We start from the raw sequence: 19828 nt of genomic DNA, 5'->3' as shown, positions 1-19828 counted from the left end.
TCAGGTTGAATTGGACCCAAGGCTGAAGGGATTTCCATTTAGACTATCAATGACACCTGCAGCCCTTATTACAATTAATAAAATCTTTTCTGTTTTTATGGCTTTATATTTTAGCCTGGTCAACTCTCCCAATGAAGAGAGGAGGACCATTAGCAATTATTCCTCAATCCAGGGCAGCTTTCTAGAATTCTGTAGATTTGTCCATATCTAGAAAATTCTGTTCTGTCCGTCTCCAAACGGAGGTAATAAGTCCAACAGCTTCTCCATCCATTAAATGATTTTTTTTCGCCCCAAAGCTAATTTCATTAATATTTCTGGGGGGAATAATGAACTTACAGTGATTGCCTTTTCGCCACGCATTATATTTCCACAGTCTAGGTGAGGGAGTGGGGTCACATTTTACATTCCTCCCTAATCATTCAGATCGAGGTCAAATTCAGGGTAAAGGTCTTTGGTGGTGACGCCTCTGATTGCCGCTAGGAGAGAAAGCAGACAATTATTATTATTATTAAGATCGTTAAAGGAGCGCGGAAAGAGAAAAAAAAAATGAGGCAGTAATCGCTTCCACAAACTGTAATCATTAAACCCTGCCTTTTGACTGGGTTCTTAAGACTTTTGTGCATGTTTTAATTTTGCGCCTCGGGTGGGGGGGGGTCAATCCTGGCTTTTGGTGACCATCTGGACAAGTGAGTAGAGTTTTCTTGGCAATGTTTCATTTTCATTTTATTTTCCCCTTGCCTTCTTTCTCCTAGGGCTGAGTGTGACTGACCTGGCTAATGCAGAACTCAAACCGAGTTTGTAGCTCGGCGCCTTTAGCCAGGACACCAAGCTCTATCTCATAAAACTTAATTTTGTTTAAAGACTGGCATCTGTGCAGCCCAGTTTTATGATGTCACGTCCCAGATCGTTTGCCTTTCGTTAAAGTTGCTTGTATGTGCACGGTGGGCCTGGAGCAATTTAGACAAACACCCAACTGTTTTAAGTCACTCTCCCCAACTCTCCAGATGTTGGCGTGCATCTTAAGAGGCACCAGGTGGTGAACGATGATGCTAAATTATCCAAACTCACTTTCCAAAGGAGAATGTCTATGGAGATTTCTGTTATCCAGGTCATGGTTGTCCCAAAGATGCAACTGGACTTTCTTATCCAAGGAGCTTCTTCAGTTCTGACTGGATGGTCGGTAACACCCTTCACATGGTGCGGGAGTATGAGCGGATTTCCAGAAAGCAGTGCAGACTACAGGAACCATTTGCGCTTCACTTTGAGATTCAGACAACACAGACTCATCCCCAACAACTTGTGCCTGTCTTCAACAGTGAGGGGACACAGGGCAGGAAACATCCTGCAGCACCCATTTGCACTGCTCAGGTGCCCCTGAGGACATAGGTAAACCTCCAAGTGGCCTCAACGACTCTCTAAAAGAAGGCAAATGACCAGCTGTCTGCCAGGAGTATAAATCCTTCCATTTCCCCACCATCCAGTCAGAGCTGAAGAAGCTTCTTGGAGGAGAATAGAAAGGTCTTCAAAGAAAAAAACACAAGTCCAGTTGCCTCCTGAAAAAGCACCTTTGGGATTTCCAAAAGAGAATGTTTAAAGTTAAAAAAAAAGTACCTTCACCCACCCAGCCGGCGTGATTTTATTTTAGTCCTTACCCAATCTGCCTAAAAGCATTTGTCCCGTGTCTTTTATCTCATTGTATTCATGAAGCAGAGTAATGTGGTTTTCCAATTCTTCCAAGCTGTATCCTCTGGGGAAAAAAACAAAAGGTAAGAAAAAGCCAAGACAAAACAGATGTGTGATTCTTAAGAGCTGTTGGAGGAGGAACAAGATTGAAGAAAAAAAAATATTTATGGCTCTGTATCTATTCTCCTGTCTTCTAGTAACCCCAGCCTTGCTTAAATTAATAACAGGAGCTGAAACCCCATTCCCAAGATACTGGAATTCTTAAAATATTCCACTTTATTCACTAGTCTGTGGCAATCTGACTTTGCTGGGGTCATTCAATGGTTTTTCAAAAAGCTTTGTGGAAAACGGCCTCTCACCCCCTGCCCCCCCCAAATTTACTGGGGGTTGAAATGGTTTTGGAATCATCCAAAGCAATCCACTCCCCAAACAGTATGTTGGGCCTGTCTACATTAACTCAGCTTTCCTCCTGAAGAAATTGCTGCAGTGAAGTTGCGATTGCCCAACCACACAATCTGAAACAGATATCTTGTTGTATGCGAAACGCTTATAAATACGCACTCAGCCTTGATTTGTGCTATTTCCTGATCCAGAGCAAGTCCTTTGTGTTTTAGCTCTTTGACTTCATGCTGCAAGACGTCCTTATTGGCAGGCTGACTGCTCTTCGGAAGAAGAACCTGTTGAGCAGAGAAAGACAACAGAATGTTAAACATCTTTACCATTTCAGTACTGGGGGTGAGATTCTAAAATAGCTTCAGAGCTATCAGGAGTTGGGATGGGGAATAAACACCACAAAGACAGCCAAAAATCTACTCGGTCCCATGTAGTATATATCTATTGCCAAGAAAATGGATAATTTTTACTCTGAAAATCCTTATTGCCACCCTCTCTCCAGCTTTCCTGATAATATCAAGACTAATATTTTTTTCCTTATAAAAAATAAGTTGAGATTCCAAGCAATCCTATTTACATGCAAAAGATTTGCATATCCTGCAAAAAAAGTCTTAGCTTGAAACTTGCCTTATTCACTAAAAATCCAACCCAACCGATAATATCTGATTGGTTTACAGCTTAGCGTTGTCTAAGAAAATTAAATCAAAAATATCCAAAAATGTTGATTTACCTTTAAAAAATTGATACAATTTAATTACTTTGAATGCAAAGAAATATAGAGCCATTTCAACATGTGTAAACTTATTTTGACCTGTTGAATGTAACTTTTAGTCCTGCGTGGTTTACAACCAAGAGATAACAACCCGGATCCCGGCCACGTATCAGAATCACCTACATAGTTTTTTCTCAAGGAATCTGGACTATAATTGTGGGTTTCCAATCTAGATTTGTTTCCTACATTCCTAGAATGTCAGACTTAGCTATCAATGCACATTCTATAGATGGATGAGAGATTTCATTTTGCAGATGCTTACCGGAGACTTAAAGCTTGCATTGCAATTTCTCCGGGCTGCTTGAGGTGTCCTGAATTGGAGAAAAAAAAAAGGTTAAGAAAAGAATTTGAAAGTTCTTCAAATGAGTCAGGACAAACCTGAAACCTCATGTTAGCCAAGAAATGTATTAAAGTGCAAGATTTAAACCGTTCTTACCTCCACGTTAAAGGTTGTGGGGAGATTTTAGCCCTTAGTCCCAGGTTCTGCTTGCCTGCTTGATTCAAAGGGGATTCATGTGCCTGTTTAGCCAGAATATCTTCCAAGCCAGTGGCAGAACTGCAGTCCACAATTTCCTTTTCCTTCTGCATCTGGGGATTCCGTCGTCAGGGGAACGGAAAGAATAAAGGGAGTTTTGCAGTTCACGGGTGTGTGTAATTCATAAGCATCTTGGTTGCTGGGTTGCAGTCCGAAAGCTGGAGATTGTCGGCCTCATGTCATGCAGGAAGTGTGTTCTGCCAAAGCTGTGACATAAAGAGATTGCGATTTTTTTGAAAACCGTTAATGATGTAAAAATAAAACATGAGAAAACAATGGCTAAGGTACTAGGGAATTAAACATAATAGACATAATAGAGGCCAGCAAGGCAAACAGACTGAAAACCACAAACAGAAAGTCAGGTTCCTTCAAAAAATTGCAAGGCAAGCATCATACTAAAGACCAAACTTAAACCTTGTTAAAGTAGGCATTCGTGTTAGGAATAACTGGGGAGCTTTGGAATAATAATGACATCCATGATAAGGTGATGCCTAAAAAGTCAATGTATTATGGATTCCTCCACTATTAGGTGAAATCTCTATGGAGATTCTCAAGTTATCCAGGTCATAGTTATCCCAAAGATGCTTTTTCACGAGGCAACTGGGCTCTTTTCTTTGAAGACGTTTCACTTCTCGTCCAAGAAGCTTCTTCAGCATCCAGTCAGAGCTGAAGAAGCTTCTTGGACGAGAAGCAAAACGTATTCAAAGAAAAACAAGAAAGTCCAGTTGCCTCGTGAAAAAGCATCTTTGGGATATTAGGTGAAATGTTGCACCCTTAGTCTAATAAAAATAGTAATTTATTCAATGTATCCGCTGCCCAACCACATTTTCCATCTAGACCCTGCCTTTCTTTTTCCAGCAGTTTCCTTCGCATTTGGAAAAGCACCTTGGAGGTTCAACTCAGCAAGAGCCAAATATTCTGCAATGCTCCTCTATGACATGCAAGCTGCAGGCTAGTGCAGCTTGGGGTTGCGTGATGGCAGACTTGGGGCAGTTCAGCTCTAGGAGAAAAAACATGTTCTTTTATGAGGTCCCTCCCCAATCCTGTTCTTTTGTGAGCCAACCTGATTACAGAATGACTCAGTGGGAAGGGAGGTAAAGCACCAGTTTTGATCACAGCCATCTGGCAGATGTTGCCTTGCCTTGGTTAGCTAAGCCGGCTTGCAAAAGGGCTGCTCCGAATTAGGGGCATTTTGAGGCTGCTATGGGGAAAAAAGTTTTAAAAGGGGTTGCTTGCAAAGCTGTGAAGATGCATCTCTCGGCTCCCCCTTAAGTCACTGTGGAAAGCAAAGAAAAACCACCTGGCCAATGATTCAGCAAAACCATACATATTGGATAAATAACAAAATTTGTGGAAAGCAGCCCAGCAGGTTGAGCCTGATATAGTTCAAAGGGAACCCTAAAAATGAGATTTTCCAGTCAAGCTCAGCAAGCAGCTCCTGATGGGGGTGGGGGTTTGTCATTGCAAAGCTGCAATGCCCTTCCCTAATGTTAGCCCCCCCCCCGCTTCCAGGGCAAAAGGACTCCATCCCCCATCTGGAGTCAGGTTGGGAATGATGGGAGCTGGAGTGGAGGAACTCCCAGGTCCACACAGCCCCCTGAAGAGCTCTGTTGGGTCTCCAAGCTCGCCCTGCTCCTGCTCTGCGGATGATGGGCAAGATGGCTCCGGCGCTGGGGAGCTGTGGGTTCCCCCCACCACCACCTACAAGCAACCCCAGCTCCCATCATCCCCTGCCTGACTTCCCCCGCCGTTTCCCTTGAGTCTTTCTTATCCTTTTTTAAAAAACAACAACAACAACAACAACCCTTTCTCATTGCATCATTATACACGAGGAAAAAGAAGCAGAGTTCCGCGTACGTTTCTGAAGGAAAATTTAAAAAAAGAAGAGCAAAGAAGCCAAGAGAAGGGCGGCCATTAACGGCGGGAAGGAGGAGGGGCGCATGCGCCAGCCCGCCGCGCCTGCGCCGAGCAGCCGGACGCGTCTCGAGCTCAGCCTCGCCGGCGGCAGGGCGGGGCCTCCCCGCCTCCCTCCCCGCCCATTGGCCCAACGGCAGCTCCGCCCCGCCCGCTGGAGCACGCCCCCGCCTTTCTCCCCCCCTCCCGAGCGCGCGTGCGCAGTAGCGGAGTGGCGGAGCCTCGGTGCGGCCCAGCCGCTTCGCTTCGCGCCGCCCGCCGGGTTGACGTGGCCGGGCCCGGCGCGGAGATGGCGGACGACAGCAGGCAGAACAAGCTGGCGGCGGCCAAGAAGAAGGCAAGCGGGCGGCGGGAGGCGTGGGCGGCCGGGCCCGGGCTGCGTCTTGAGGCGGCGAGGCCTAATCCGGGCCTGGCTTGGCTTCTCCGCCCCGGGCCCTGAGGGAGAGACGAGGACGACGCCCACCCTCCCGGTCTCCTTTTTTTTTTTTCTCCGACCTCCACCCGCCCACACCCCGGCCGCACTACAAGCCCCATGCTCCCCAGCCCTCCCAGCTTCGGGGACTACAAATCCCATCCTCCCCTGCCCCTCCCCCCCCGGGCCTGATCGCTTCCGGGAACGAGAGGGGAGGGCAGGGCCGGGCTGTTCGTCCCGGAGGCCTTCTGGGGGATGCTGGAGGGACAGCTCCCCTCCCCTTGGGAGCGTGGCCTTTGGAGAGGGTGGAGGCTGATGGGACTTGGAGTCCAAGGCGGAGGCCGGGGAGTCCTGGGTTGCGGGGGTTAGGGTTGGGAGATGGGTTCGGGGGCGCCTGCGGAGGAGGAGGAGGGAAGGGTCGGTCGTAGGCTGGCGATGCCATCGGGAGACCCTCCCCCCTAAATCGGCCCCCCTCCTCTGGGATCCAGTAGATCCCTTTGCAAAGGTGGGAGAGAAACCGTCGGAGGGGGGTGTAGAGGCTGGTGGAAGTTGTAGTCAAAGGGGTGTGTGTGTGTGTGTGCGCTTTTATGGGTGCCTGCAACGGTGAAGTTGGGAGTGTGTGACTCTTATCTGGTACTTGGGGCTTGCAATGCGGGAGAGCCTCCATAATAATAATAATAATAATAATAACAACAACAACAACAACAACAACAACAACAACAACAACAACAAAAAAGTTGGAAGGGACCTTGGAGGTCATCTAGTCCAACCCCCTGCTCAGGCAGTAAACCTTATATCATTTCAGACAAACGGCTGTCCAGTCTCTTCTTAAAAACTTCCAGTGTTGGAGCATTCCCCGCTTCTGGAGGCAGGTTGTTAACAATAATAATAATGTTGGAAGGGACCTTGGAGGTCATCTAGTCCAACCCCCTGCTCAGGCAGGAAGCATATCATTTCAGACAAATGGCTGCCCAGTCTCTTCTTAAAAACCTCCAGTGTTGGAGCATTCACAACTTCTGGAGGCAGGTGGTTCCACTGGTCAATTGTCCTCACTGTCAGGAAGTTCCTCCTTAGTTCCAAGTTGCTTCTCTCCTTGACAAGTTTCCATTGCTTCTTGTCCTTGCCTTCGGGTGCTTTGGAGAATAGCTTGGCTCCCTCTTCTTTGGGGCAGCCCCTGAGATATTGGAACATTGCTATCATGTCAGCCCCCTCCTCTGGGATCCAATAGATCCCTTTGCAAACCTGGGAGAGAAGCCTCCTCCAGATGAAGCTTGGAAAAGGGGGGGGCGGGGCTTTCTTGCAAAGGCACTTCTAGGCCTTCTGGGGGGGCCCCTAAAAGTTTGACACACACCCCTCCCTTTATTTGCCTCTTGGCAAAGATGCGCCCAGTGTGCTTCCAGAGGGAGGGAGGACAACAAAAACCATAAACGGGTGTCCCCTCATGATAGAATAGAAGGGAGCTGGCATACAGCTGGTTAGTTTTGGGGGAGGGGGGAGATAAGACTGCTTTTGCTTAAAATATTTCCTTTATAATTGGGGGATTAAGAGTGGGGCAGAGAACGGCATCTTTTTAAACCTCAGACAAATCTTTCTAAAGCTTAGGATCTGTCACCAAAATCCTGAATTACGACCACAGGGAAGCCCAAATTTTCTGCTGCTAAGTGAAACATTTGTTAAGTGAATTTTGTCCCATGACTGCGGAGTCGTTAAGTTAGGAAAGCGGTTGTTAATTGAATCTGACTTCCCCATTGACTTTGCTTCTCAGAAGGTCGCAAAAGGGGATCACGTGACCCCCCGGGACACTGCAGCCGTCATAAATACGAGTCACTTGCCAAGCGTCTGGATTTTGATCATGTGACCAGTGGGGAATGCTGTAATGGCTGTTAAGCGTGAAAAGCAGTCATAAGCCATTTTCCCCATTGCCTGTAGCATTGAATGGTCATTAAAGTAACTGTTGTAAGTCGAGGACTATCTGTATTAATAATAATTTGGCGGGTTGGCCAGAATTTGTTCCTTTCAAAGTGTACCCTCCATAGGATAATTTTATAGTTTTATCTCCTGAATGTGTTCGTGGCTAAACTGACAATACCCTGAAGCCTAAATGGCCGTAAACCGGGTGAAACATCTTTATCAGGTGAGAGTTTTCCATGCCTAAAACTCCAGGCATTTTTCCAAACTCCTGGATAAACTAGACAAGCCCATCAATGGTATGTGCTTGTTTTGTGGCATTTGGGAAGAATGGCCCTTTCATGTGGGAACCAAGGACGGGAACATCCGGAATGCCTTGAAAATCACAGCCGTGGTGTGTGGTTTTCAAAATTTGCCATTGAAACTGGTCACTACCAACACTGAGGTGGTGAAATGGTCCCCTAATATTGAATATCAACTTAAGATTCGCTCCCGGCCTCTTAGCAGAGGGTATATTTAATGTGTGGCATGCGTGGGTGGCTGACTTGTCTGTGCAAGACAGAGGATTCTAGAAAACAATGGATTTTGGGCCTGGTGTTATATCGTCCTCTGCTCTGGAAGAGTAGAACCCTACCTTAAGAGCCTGGAATATTTATTTTGTAAAAGGCCCAGTAAGAAAAGTAAAGAAATTTGTCAATATTTGACTTGACTCTCTGTAGGTCACGTGCGTTTCTTAGCTAGCTGGCTGGCTGGCTGGCTGTTGAATGTTGGTGGTGAATTTCGTTTAGCAACTTACCTCAATACTAAATTATCACTGGAGGTTTTTAGGAGGCGCTTGGACAACTATTTGTCTGAAATGGTGTAGAGTCGCCTGCTTGAGCACTGGGCTGCACTAGAAGACCTCTAAGGTCCCTTCCAACTCTGTTATTTTGCCTTCCTTCCTTCCTTCCTTCCTTCCTTCCTCTTTTCCCATCTTCCTCTCCCTCCCTCCCACACTATTGGAGGTTTTCAAGAAGAGATTGGATAGCCATTTGACTGAGAGCAGGGGGTTGGACTAGAAGACCTCCAAGGTCCCGCCCAACTTTGTTGTTCTATTCAGTTATTATGTCTGGTGAAATTGGTGATAAATGGAATGAGCACTGCTTTGTGTGTGTGTGTGTGTGTGTGTGTGTGTGTGTGTGTGTCTTGGGTCAAAGAGTTTAAAGTTGTGTGTGTCTTGGGTCAAAGAGTTTAAGTTCGTCTCCTGCAAAATTTCAAGGACAAGTTTGCTACAAGGACACCCTTGGCTTCAAACCAAAATGATTAAATCAAATAAGGTAGACTATTAGGGCGCTAAGTTGAGTATTTCTTTGTTGTCTATGGCTGTGTTGCAACCTCTGAGAAATACGTAAATGGTGGCAATCTTCTAACTATTTCATTTGGACTTTAATTTCAAATTCTGAACTGAAGGGAGAAATTGCCTCGTCGTTTTCAGAAGAACAGGGTGGGTTTCGCTTCTTTTTTTCCCCAGGTTATAGGTAAAGGATTACACATAGAATTGGGGGGGAGAATGCTTCAAATAGCCGACACTTGAATATCTAGATAGCCGGATGTGTACTTAATAGATTGTTTAAATACTTCTTTAAAACGTCGCTGTGTGGGTTTCAACTAGTCTTCAGCAGACACGGCTCACTGTTGGTTCTATCCGCATAGAAGAAGTCCTCAACTTACAAAAGTTCATTTAATGACTGCTCAGAGTTACAAAGGCATTTGAAAATGATAAGGTAAAGAGCCTTGGTGGAGCAGTGGGCTAATGCCTCCTTAAGTAACACCAGCTGCCTGCAATTAGTGCAGGTTCGCATCCCACCAGGCTCAAGGTTGACTCAGCCTTCCATCCTTCCGAGGTAGGTAAAATGAGGACCCAGATTGTTGGGGGCAATAAGCTGACTTTGTAATAATGCCGCTTGGGGTGTGTGTGAAAGCCCTAATAAGCAGGCATATACATAGAATAAAGGCTACTGCTAAGCACATTGATTTGTGCTTTAGATTGTAAGCCGCCCTGAGTCTTCGGAGAAGGGCGGGATATAAATGGGATTTTTAAAAAAATGCCTTCAAAATTTGGATTGAAGGTTAATTATCAGTTTCACATGTTGGGAAGAAAGGCTGCTTGAAGACTACGTCGACTCCTTTATGAACCGGTTTATATTTTCCAAAATATAGCTGGATATTTTTCCCTTCCACTTTTGCTCTGGATGTGACAGGAAATGAGCTGGCGAAAGCGTGCAACCACATCATCGTTAAAACTGTTAAAATTTCATCTAACTGGAACCGCTTAGGAAGTTTAACCTTACCGGCAGTTTTTCAAATTTAGTACGAACTCAGGAAAAGCACTTGAATAATCAATACATTCAATAATAACCCCGTCTTTTTCTTCCTCCTCCTCCTGGGGTACCTTTTTCTACAAGATTTTAATTTTGTTTGGAGACAGTTCCAACTTCAGATGAGTTTAATTTCAAACTGCTTTCCTTTTTTCTCCCCCCTCAGCTGAAAGAATATCAGCAGAAAAACAGCCCCGTGTCGGCAGTGGGGGCCAAAAAGAAACGGAGGAGTAAAGAAACAAGTCGCCCAGAGATGCCTGTTAGTGATGGAGTACAATCTCCTGAAAATGTAAGTTTTCTTCCTGTCAACTTCTCCAATGTCAGTTGCTTCCTGGATTCTGCTTCAAGCAGAATGTGGCTGGCTCGGGAATTCTGGGAGTTGAAGTCCCCAGGTCCTAAAGAGGGGCATGGCTGGTTCACGGAGGTCCCCAGGTCCTAAAGAGGGGCATGGCTGGTTCAGGAATTCTGGGAATTTTAAGTCCCCTCGTCCTAAAGAGGGGCATGGCAGGCTCAGGAATTCTGGGAGTTGAAGTCCCCAGTTCAAGATGGAGTTTTTAACCTTGTGTTACTGATCCAGGTGCAGGGACTCCTCTGTTTATGACCATAACTGAGCCCAGAATTGCTGTGGCTTAAGCGAGACAGTTGTCTGGCGAGCTTTGCCCCAATTTACGACTTTCCTTGCCCCAGTTAAGTGAACCACTGCGGTCGTTGAGCTGGCAACACGGTTGTTAAGTAAATCCGGCTTTCCCCCATTGACTTTGCCTGTAGCAAAGGGGGAATCGCGTGTCCCCAAGACACTGCGACCGTCATCAATAGGAGCCAGTTGCCAAGCGACTGAATTTTAATCATGTGACCCTAGGGACCGACCATAAGGGTGAAAAATGGTCCTAATTCACCGTTTTCAGTGCCGTGGTCACTTCAGACGGTCGCTAAACGAACTGTTGTAAGTCAAGAATCGCTTTCTCTTTCTCTTTCGCTGTGATGTTAAGAAACAACAGACCAAGCTGAATGAAGAGTTGCTTCCGGGGAAGTTAGGTTAAAAGTGCCTCTCCTTCATATTTGCCGTCAGAAACCACGTGCCAGCTCGACCCCAAAGGGGCTTTTTACAGGAGGCAGCCGGACTTTCTGCTTTTTCCTTGGAAGACGTTTCGCTTCCCCTCCCAGGAGCTTCTTCGGCTCTGACCGGATGGATGGCGCCGGGACGGAAGGATTGAGAACGCCTCGCAGACCGCTGCTCCTTTTTGGCATCCTTCCATTCCCCACCCCTCCCAGCCAGAGCTGAAGAAGCCTCCCGGATGGGAAGGGAAACGTCTTCAAAGAGAAACCCGGAGGAAAAAAAAAACCACCTTTGGCACGCCTGGGTGAGTGAGAACCTCCATTGACATGTGTCTCCAGCGGCGCTGGGTTTATTTATTTATTTATTAGTTTTTATAAACCGCCCTTCTCCCGAGGGACTCGGGGTGGTGTACAGAGGAAGGAAGGTATACAGATGAACAATAAAAATAATAAAAACAATAGTGAAAACAAACTGGGACCCCAATTAACGCTATCATGCCAGGCCGGACTGCTGGAACAGGGTTGTCTTCTTAAACTTTTCCTGCCCGGCTTCTTGGCCCCTTGTTCCTTTCGCTTCCGGGGATCGACATTCTTTCCTGTCCCTTCCCTCTCCTCCCCCCCCCCCTCTTTTTTCCTCAGCTCTTTCTCTTCCTCGTTTTCTTTTGCTCCTGTAGATTGAGAGTCTTCTGAAAGTGCTGGTGTCCGACTTTAACTGCTCCAATGGGGTAGCCATACCTACATTGGACAAGTGGAAGGTGAGGCAGCTGTCAGAACCCGTCCGGCCGGCTTGTCATCCGTCCGTCCGTCCATCCTGCCTGCTTCCAATCTGGGCTGAGCCCGTTGGGCCGTTCTTTCAGGGGTGGGGGGGGGCAGGTTGCAGAGCCTTTTGTGGTCCCCGCTCTGGGAATGTCGTCGTGGCTGGTTTGTGCGGAGTTATTTTTAGCCGCCTGCTCTTGTTCCTCTCGCCCGTGGTTCCTTAACTGGGTTCAGATTACAGAGCAGCTGCTTGGAAAGGCAGGCCCAACATAGCCCAGCATTTCTGTTGCTAATGCCCCCGTTTTATGACTTTTCTCCCCACGGTTCTTAAGGGAATCCCCGCAGTTAAGTTAGCCATGCGGTTGTTTAATGAATCTAGCTTCCCCCCCCCTCCCTCACACGCACACACATACAGCCCCTTGACTTTGTCAGAAGGCCGCAAAAGGGGATCACGTGATCACAGGCAACCGTCACAAGTATGAGTCGGCTGCCAAGCCTCTGAATTTTGATCCCGCGACCCTGGGGGGATGCTGCAACGGTCACCGGTGTGGGGGAAAAAAACCCCCGGCCATCAGTCACTTTTTTCAGTCCCGTTCCAACTAGGAACGGTCATTAAATGGACAGTCGTAAGCCGAGGACTACCTGTAATGGCAAGAATTTTGACCAGAGAGAAAGCTCTGCCCCCATCCCCGCCCCTTTTCCAATCCCCTTCCCAAAAAGTAAATTTCTCGTAAGTGGTGTTGGCCACAGTGAATCAGCAGGGCTGGGTTGCTGAGAGAGTTCTCTACACATCCAGTCCCCCCCCCCCCCAAAAAAAAACATCTCTCTAAAATGGGTGTGTTCCTGTATATCTGGAATTCGGATTGTTCACAGGGAGCAGGGAGGTGTGTGTTCCATAAATATTCATGTTCTGAGTGGTGATGACGCGCAGGTGTTGTCTTGATCTATAGAGATGCGTGTCCCACAGGATCTTTTTCAGGAGGCAACTGGACTTTCCGGTTTTCCTTTGAAGACATTTCGCTATCGCTTCTCGTCCCAGAAGCTTCCTCAGCTCTGACTGGAGGGTGGGGAATGGAAGGAAGAAGCTTCTGGGACGAGAAGGGAAACGTCTTCAAAGGAAAAACCAGGAAAGTCCAGTTGCATCTTGGGGGAAAAAGCACCTTTGGGAGAACCATGACCTGGATGACGGAGAATCTCCGTATATGTGTGTGTGTGTTTTTTAATCACATTTATATGCTGCCCATCTCACTGTCAAGCAACTCTGGGTGACTAACAGACACACACACACACACACACACACAGTCCTCAACCACAATTGAGCCCAAGATTTCTGTGGCTCAGTGAAACTTTGTTAAGTGAATTTTCCCCAGTTTTACGACCTCTAGGAGTCGGTTCCCAGGCGTCTGAATTTGGATCCCCTGATCGTGGGGATACTGCAACGGTCGTTAAGTGTGAAAAACGGTCATAGGTCTTTCCCCCCCCCCCCCGACGCCGTTGTCACTCTGAGCGGTCATTAAATGAGCTGTTGTAATTTGAGGACTGTTTTTGTGTGGATAGAACCTGTAGTCGCCTCTGAGTGTCTGCTGAAGATTAGATGAAACCCGCCCAGCAACATTTTTAAAGATGTATTTAAACAATCTGTTAAGCACATCCGGATATCTAGATATTCGAGAGCCTGCTATTTGAACTCCCTTTTTTCCAGGGCAAACTTTAAATGGTCGCTAAGTGAATTGTTGAAAGTCGAGGATTCCCTGGGCCAGAGAAGCAGCTTGCGTGTAGTCAATGCCCTTTTCCTGCAGACTTTTATCTCCTCCCTCGTGCCTACCAGGCGTGGGACGGTAGAACTAACCTTCATTCCCCATGCAAATATTGCAAGAGGGGGCATGCCCCGTAAGGCAGTGATGGCGAACCTTTTAGAGACCAAGTGCCCAAACGGCGACCCCAAACCCACTTCTTTATTGCCAAGCGCCACCATGGCAATTTAATCCGAATACTGAGGTTTTCGTTTAGAAAAAAACAACAACTCATACGTTAACATCTTTTGTCTTAAAAGAAAAACACAAAAACAACTTTTTACTGAAAGGTAAAAGTTTGCCTTTGGCATGCTTTTGAACAATGAATGTGATTTTTGCTGTTGTATGCATGCTGATAATTTGTCTAACCTTGGCTTATACTTTGTAAGTTTGAGAGCAACAACATGCAGCACTTAGGTCATCTGTTAGTCTGTTTCTGGTGTCAGATTTGATATAATTCAAAGCTGAAAACAGCGCACTCGCTCCGGAGGCTTGTTTTGGCTAGGAAGGGGCTTGAGAAATGGTGTTTTCCTGCGAAATCTTATCCAAAGAGCATGGCGTGCATGCCCACAGAGAGGGCTCCGAGTGCCCCCCGTGGCACGCGTGCTATAGGTTCGCCACCACTGCCATAAGGCATGGCATTCCTTTCTGTCCCATTCATAGAAAATCTGGTTCCAGACTCTGTTGACTTTGAAAGCTTCGTGGGCCGGGGAACTGACACACACACACACGCTATCCGATCATATCCTCTCCGCCGAGTTTTTGTCTTGTTTTGCAATGTTGGCAGGAAGCAGGATGAAGTCTTACGATATCCCTTCCAGCTGTACTCTGATCGATCGATTTATCAGCACGATAGCCGCGTCCTGTTAAAAGAAGGGAACGTTCTTCGTTCAGGCCCCTCTCAAATTCTCTGCCTGTTCAATTAAGTAGAGTTTTGTCCACGAGCTCGTCGAGGCGGAACGTCGTTTTCCCCCCTCCTGGGATTGCCTTGAGTTCCTTTTTACCTTTTAATAAAAATCGGATCCGCAGCTATTGACAGCCACAGTACACTTAGGGCCGAACAGCCCAGATTTCTTGGCGATTGTTCCCCCCTGGTTGAAGTCAGACTGCTTTTGACAGGCAGCCTGGCATTTTCCCACACAGGCTACCCAGTCAGCGATGAATTATCTTCCTTTTGTTGTTGTTGCTGTTAAAACCAAGGAGCAATTTCAGCCTTGTTTCGCTTCCCCCCCCCTAACTTAGCAGCCCTCTCTAAGCGGCAGGCTGAGCCTGTCCACGGGACCTTAGCTGACTTTGGGCTATAAGAGGATTGGGGGGGGGGGGTTGATATTAGGATAATCTTTCCGAGATAAGTTTCCAAGCGAAGCTGTACCTCGCTGCCCTCACCTGCCTCCTCCTCACCTGCCTGGTGGGTTTAATCCTTGTGGTGGTGTGTTTTCTGACAGGCCCACAACGATGGCGACCTAGCGGCTGGCGCCTCCCTGCTGCCCAACAGCAGAAGCGTGCCTGCCTCTGTTGCTCCAAACCCTGGCAACGGGCAGCTGTCCCAGGTGGGTGAACGTCCACTTCTTTCAGGGCAGGGGAGTCCTCTGCTTACGACCACGGTTCGAGCCCACTGTTTCTGCTCCTCAGTCGTGAGTGAGTTTAGTCCTGTTTTGCGACCTTCCTCGCCGCAGCCAACTCAGTAACACGGTCGTTAGAGTGAACCCGGGCTTCCCCCTGTGACTTTGCTTGTCAGAAGGTCGCCAGAGGGGATCGCGTGAAGCCCCCACGTAAATATGAGTCGGTTGCCAAGAACTCCAAACTTTGATCCCCCCGCCCAAGCGTGGGGACGTTGCAACGGTCATACGGGTGACAAACGGTCATAAGTCGCTTTTTTCCCCCCTCAGTCCTCTTTGTCACTAAATGAACTGTCGTAATTCGAGGACGGAGAGGACGCAGAGCCCAGAACGGAGTTGCAACACCCTGGCTGCAATTTGAAGGATCCTCTTGCAGTCCTACGAGCTGGCGGGAACTGGGGCCAGGAGAGACTTTGGGCAGCTCCGTTTGGGGTGTCAGTTGTGGTATTTCCTGGAACAGGAAATATTGTTCAGCCTCACTCATTTCTTTAACCATCTCTCAGTTGAACTATTGCCAGAAGTCATGAATGCTTCCAACACTGGGAAGTTTTTAAGAAGAGACTGGACAACCGTTTGTCTGAAGTGGTCTAAGGTTTCCGGCCTGAGCAGGGGGTTGGGCTAGAAGACCTCCAAGGTCCCTTCCAACTCTTTTATTCTATTCTACTTCTGTTCTGCTCCTGGTGACCGACTCAGATTGGGTCTCGCCACGTTATTCTGGAACACACATAATTTGCCTTTGTTTGTGACAGGGACTGTGAAGATCTCTGGTTTACATGGACTTTGAAGTATAATGTTGTGGCTTCGTTGCGTGACTTTCTCTCTCTCTCTTTCTTTCTCTCTTCCACAGATCTGTGACGCTGATCGTAATACCGTGTTGGATGAAAATAGGTGAGAGATGTTTTCTTTGCTTCCAGCTTCTACAGCAGAATCGCTTTGTCCCCCTTCTCTTTTTCCTGGCCACTGAATAGCAGCTTCCTTATTGATCCCTCGATCTCTCCTCTAGGTCCCTCTCAGCTACGGAGAGCCTCCGGAAGCTCTCCGAACAGTTGAACGGCATGGTGAGCCAGGTAAGAGGTCAGGGGCCCACCTTTGACACTCTAGGTTATTGCTCTTAGGTGTAGTGGAAGCTTGGAAGCAAGACTAGGGGCCTGGGGTCCTTGGTGCTCTCTCAGCTAAATTGTTTCCTTGCAGACGTTTCACGACCCAACTGGGTAACATCACTAGTATTAGAAGGGGGTGAGGTTTGTAGGGAGGAGGAGGACTGTGGGGTCCTTGGTGCTCTCTGAGCTGAATTGTTTCCTTGCGGATGTTTCACGACCCAACTGGGTAACATCATCAGTATTAGAAGGGGGTGAGGTTTGTAGGGAGGAGGAGGACTCGGGGGTCCTTGGTGCTCTCTGAGCTGGCTTGTTTCCTTGCAGATGTTTCACGACCCATCTAGGGATCATCAGTGCTAGAAGGTAGCAATGGGTAGAAGCTAGCTCCCCTCCAACACTTGACGATGGCACCTAGTTGGGTCGTGAAATGTCTGCAGGAAAACAGTCCAGCTTAGCACCCCAAAAAACCCCAAATTCAACTCTGAGCTACAAATATTTTCTTCCCTCGAGATATATAGGAATTCCTGATGATCAGAGTTTGGAATGGGATAGAATATGGAATGGAATATAGAGTAGAGTAGGAATAGAATAGGAATAGGAATTAGAATAGAATAGAATAGAGTAGAGTAGAGTAGAGTAGAGTAGAGTAGAGTAGAGTAGAGTAGAATAGAATATATGGAGTGGAATAGGATAGAGTAGAGTAAAGTGGAATGGAATAGAAATAGAATAGAATAGAATATGGAATGGAATGGAATAATAGAATAGAATAGAGTAGAGTAGAGGAATAGAATAGAATAGAATAGAATAGAATATATGGAATGGAATAGAATAGAGTAGAGTAAAGTGGAATGGAATAGAAATAGAATAGAATATGGAATGGAATGGAATGGAATAATAGAATAGAATAGAGTAGAGTAGAGGAATAGAATAGAGTAGAGTAAAGTGGAATGGAATAGAAATAGAATAGAATAGAATATGGAATGGAATGGAATGGAATAATAGAATAGAGTAGAGTAGAGTAGAGGAATAGAATAGAATAGAATAGAATATATGGAATGGAATAGAATAGAGTAGAGTAAAGTGGAATGGAATAGAAATAGAATAGGAATAGGAAATAGAATAGAATAGAACACAACAGAATAGGGAATAAATAATGGAATAGAATGGAATAGAATAGGATAGGATAGGATAGGACAGGACAGAGTTGGAAGGGACCATGGAGGTCATCCAGTCCAACTCCCCGCCCGAGCAGGAAACCCTACACCATTTCTGACAGATGTCAGTCTGGGCAGCTTGACAGTGAAACAACAAAGCAGTTGTGCCAAAGGGTCCATGGCAATTGTGCGTGAAAATGTTTCCAAGGCTTAAGCCTTTTTCAAAAAAAATAGGAAACGGCCTTGCTTCTAAGCAGAGATTGGATCCAGGGAAATAGAACGATACTGAAAGGAGAAGAGAGCTGAGACAATCAGTCAGCCTGTCTTCAGGGCTCCGAAACATCCTTCAGCTTATTATTATTATTATTTTTTTTAAAAAAAATTCTTTGATGGGCTAAAACCAGCCAGTAGTGTTTTGATACAGCCTTGAATTGCCTTGAAATACCAATTGAGCTGTGAGAACAGACCCTGGCTTGTGCATCCAGGTCCTGACTCTTGACACACACACCCTTTTTTTTTCTTTCTTTCTTTTTCTTTTTCTTTTTTTTTTGCAGAGCACGACTTACATCAACGGAGAAAACGTCACGCCGTCGGCGGATATGAAAGAGATGGTGGTAGGTCCGGCCTGCGTTTTGTAACCATCCCTCCCTAATGTGTTCCTCTCCCCCACCTCAAACTGCAGCTCCCACAATGCCTTTGGGCACGCTGCTTAGAGGGAGTTCTGGCGGGGCTGCCTTTCCTACTAGAAGAGCTCGGGTTGGGCTAGAGCAGGGGTAGGCAACCTCGGCTCTTTGATGACTTATGGACTTCAACTCCCAGAATTCCTGAGTCAGCATGGAGGAAACTTTGGCCCCTACATGACTCATGGACTTCAACTCCCAGAATTCCTGAGCCAGCATGGCTCAGCTGGGAAACCTCTCCCTATCCCCTCAGCATGGCTGGCTCAGGAATTCTGGGAGTTGAAGTCCATGAGTCATAAAAGAGCCGAAGTTGCCTACCCCTGGGCTAGAGGCTTTTGAGATGCATCGCCTGGGCAGGAAAGAAATGGTGTTACGTTTAGATTGCAATTTCAGCCCGGCCTTAACATAATGGAGCTTCGGTCAGCAGCCTGGACTTTGAAATGGGATGAGGGTTTTAGGGTTGTAGTACGTGATGCAGAGGAAGATGAGTTTGAGATTCTTTATTTATTTATTTATTTATTGTGGAGGAGTTGCACAAAACTACTGAATTTTTCCCCCTTTTTTTAAATAAGTGTTTTGCCTTTTTCCCCCCTCTCTCTCTCTCTCTTACTCTTCTTGTTCCTCCTCCTCCTCCTCCTCCACCGCTGGCTGTCTGCATGTACCCCGTCAGACCCGTTACCAGGAGCTGGCAGTAGCTTTTGACTCCAGCAATTTAACAAACAAACAACTCGGTGCAGAGATAGAGGACTTGGTAAGGAACCCAACTAGATTGACCAATTTGGCTTTGGCTGGCTGCTCTCCTCTGCTCTCCCGACGCCATCCTTTCACGGTGCCACAAGACAAGGTGTGCTGTGTGACCAATTAATCAGCATCCTTTGGTACCTGGAACCCCAATGAAAACTTTGTTCAGGGTTATCTTTTCACACCCAGCCAGTGTCTAATGCAGGGCTTTTCAACCTTTTCACCCATTGTGCCACTTTTAGGATATGGCAACATCCTAGTACCACCAGTCACCTAGCAAGGTGTCAAAAACTTGATGATCAAAAAAAAAAGGAAAAAATGATGAAGTACAGGTAGTCCTTGACTTACAACAGTTCGCTTAGTGACTGTTCAAAGTTACAATGGCCCTGAAAAAAGTGCCCCCCAAGCCACAGCCGAGCAAGACTCCTGCCCGCCCGCCCAGTGGCGCTCGGCGCTCTTCCTCCTGTCCGAGGTTTTCATGGTTGTGAGCATTTCTGTTGAGGATTGGCAGGGGGATGGGGGGGGTGTTTGGTTTTTATTTCCCTCTCCCCCCAATCTGCTGGGTGGTTGCAGCAGGTTTTGGTCACTTCACATGACCCTGGGACACACTGTGACCGTCATAAATATGAATCAGTTGCCAAGCATCTGAACGTAAATCACAAGACCTCGGAGATGCTGCAACATTCCAGCTGATCGGCGCTTCTTCTGGGCTCAGAAGCGCCAGGATCAGCGCCGAGCTCCAGTTGGAGCCTGGCGCTGATCCTGGCGCTTCCGCTGAGCCCCAACAGCCCTGCAGCTCCAGCCGCCTCTCGCTCAGGCTTGTGCGGTGCTGCCAACAGTTCAGCTCATTCCCCTCCCCCACTACCACTTTTCTAGGACGGTCGCGTACCACCTGCCAGGTGCCAACGTACCACAGGTGGTACCTGTACCATTGGTTGAAAAGCCCTGGTCTAAAGGG

At 47.1% G+C, this 19828-nt stretch overlaps 2 protein-coding genes across 9 annotated transcripts in view; one reads left to right on the top strand and one right to left on the bottom strand.

Annotated features, from left to right (window-relative positions):
* Positions 1 to 248: 248 nt before the first annotated feature.
* SWI5 (SWI5 homologous recombination repair protein) lies at positions 249 to 5340 on the bottom strand. The gene is made up of 6 exons (XM_081339641.1): positions 5241 to 5340; positions 3285 to 3589; positions 3111 to 3159; positions 2245 to 2360; positions 1653 to 1747; positions 249 to 476 (listed from the first exon to the last, which is right to left on the bottom strand). The coding sequence occupies exons 2-6, from the start codon at positions 3434 to 3436 to the stop codon at positions 412 to 414; spliced, it is 477 nt and encodes a 158-aa protein (XP_081195767.1). The 5' UTR covers positions 3437 to 3589; positions 5241 to 5340; the 3' UTR covers positions 249 to 411.
* Positions 5341 to 5516: 176 nt separating this feature from the next.
* The window catches only part of GOLGA2 (golgin A2), a 38026-nt gene continuing 23714 nt past the window's right edge, over positions 5517 to 19828 (top strand). For 5 of the 8 annotated variants that reach the window (XR_014027981.1, XM_081339595.1, XM_081339594.1 and 2 more), the window contains exons 1-8: positions 5517 to 5634; positions 10141 to 10263; positions 11705 to 11785; positions 15025 to 15129; positions 16046 to 16086; positions 16202 to 16265; positions 18004 to 18063; positions 18800 to 18880. Coding sequence is in view for 7 of the 8 variants with exons in the window: in XM_081339595.1 (XP_081195721.1) it covers positions 5587 to 5634; positions 10141 to 10263; positions 11705 to 11785; positions 15025 to 15129; positions 16046 to 16086; positions 16202 to 16265; positions 18004 to 18063; positions 18800 to 18880 (603 nt within the window). In the remaining variant the exon portion in view is untranslated. The remainder of the gene's footprint in view (positions 5635 to 10140; positions 10264 to 11704; positions 11786 to 15024; positions 15130 to 16045; positions 16087 to 16201; positions 16266 to 18003; positions 18064 to 18799; positions 18881 to 19828) is intronic. The other 3 variants (XM_081339596.1, XM_081339597.1, XM_081339598.1) reach the window with 3 other exon arrangements.

The sequence above is a fragment of the Vipera berus genome (assembly GCF_964194415.1).
Source record: "Vipera berus genome assembly, chromosome: 15".
Classification (NCBI taxonomy): Eukaryota; Metazoa; Chordata; class Lepidosauria; order Squamata; family Viperidae; genus Vipera; species Vipera berus.
Note: the sequence above shows the minus strand (reverse complement) of the source record. Positions and strands in the feature narration are given on the sequence as shown.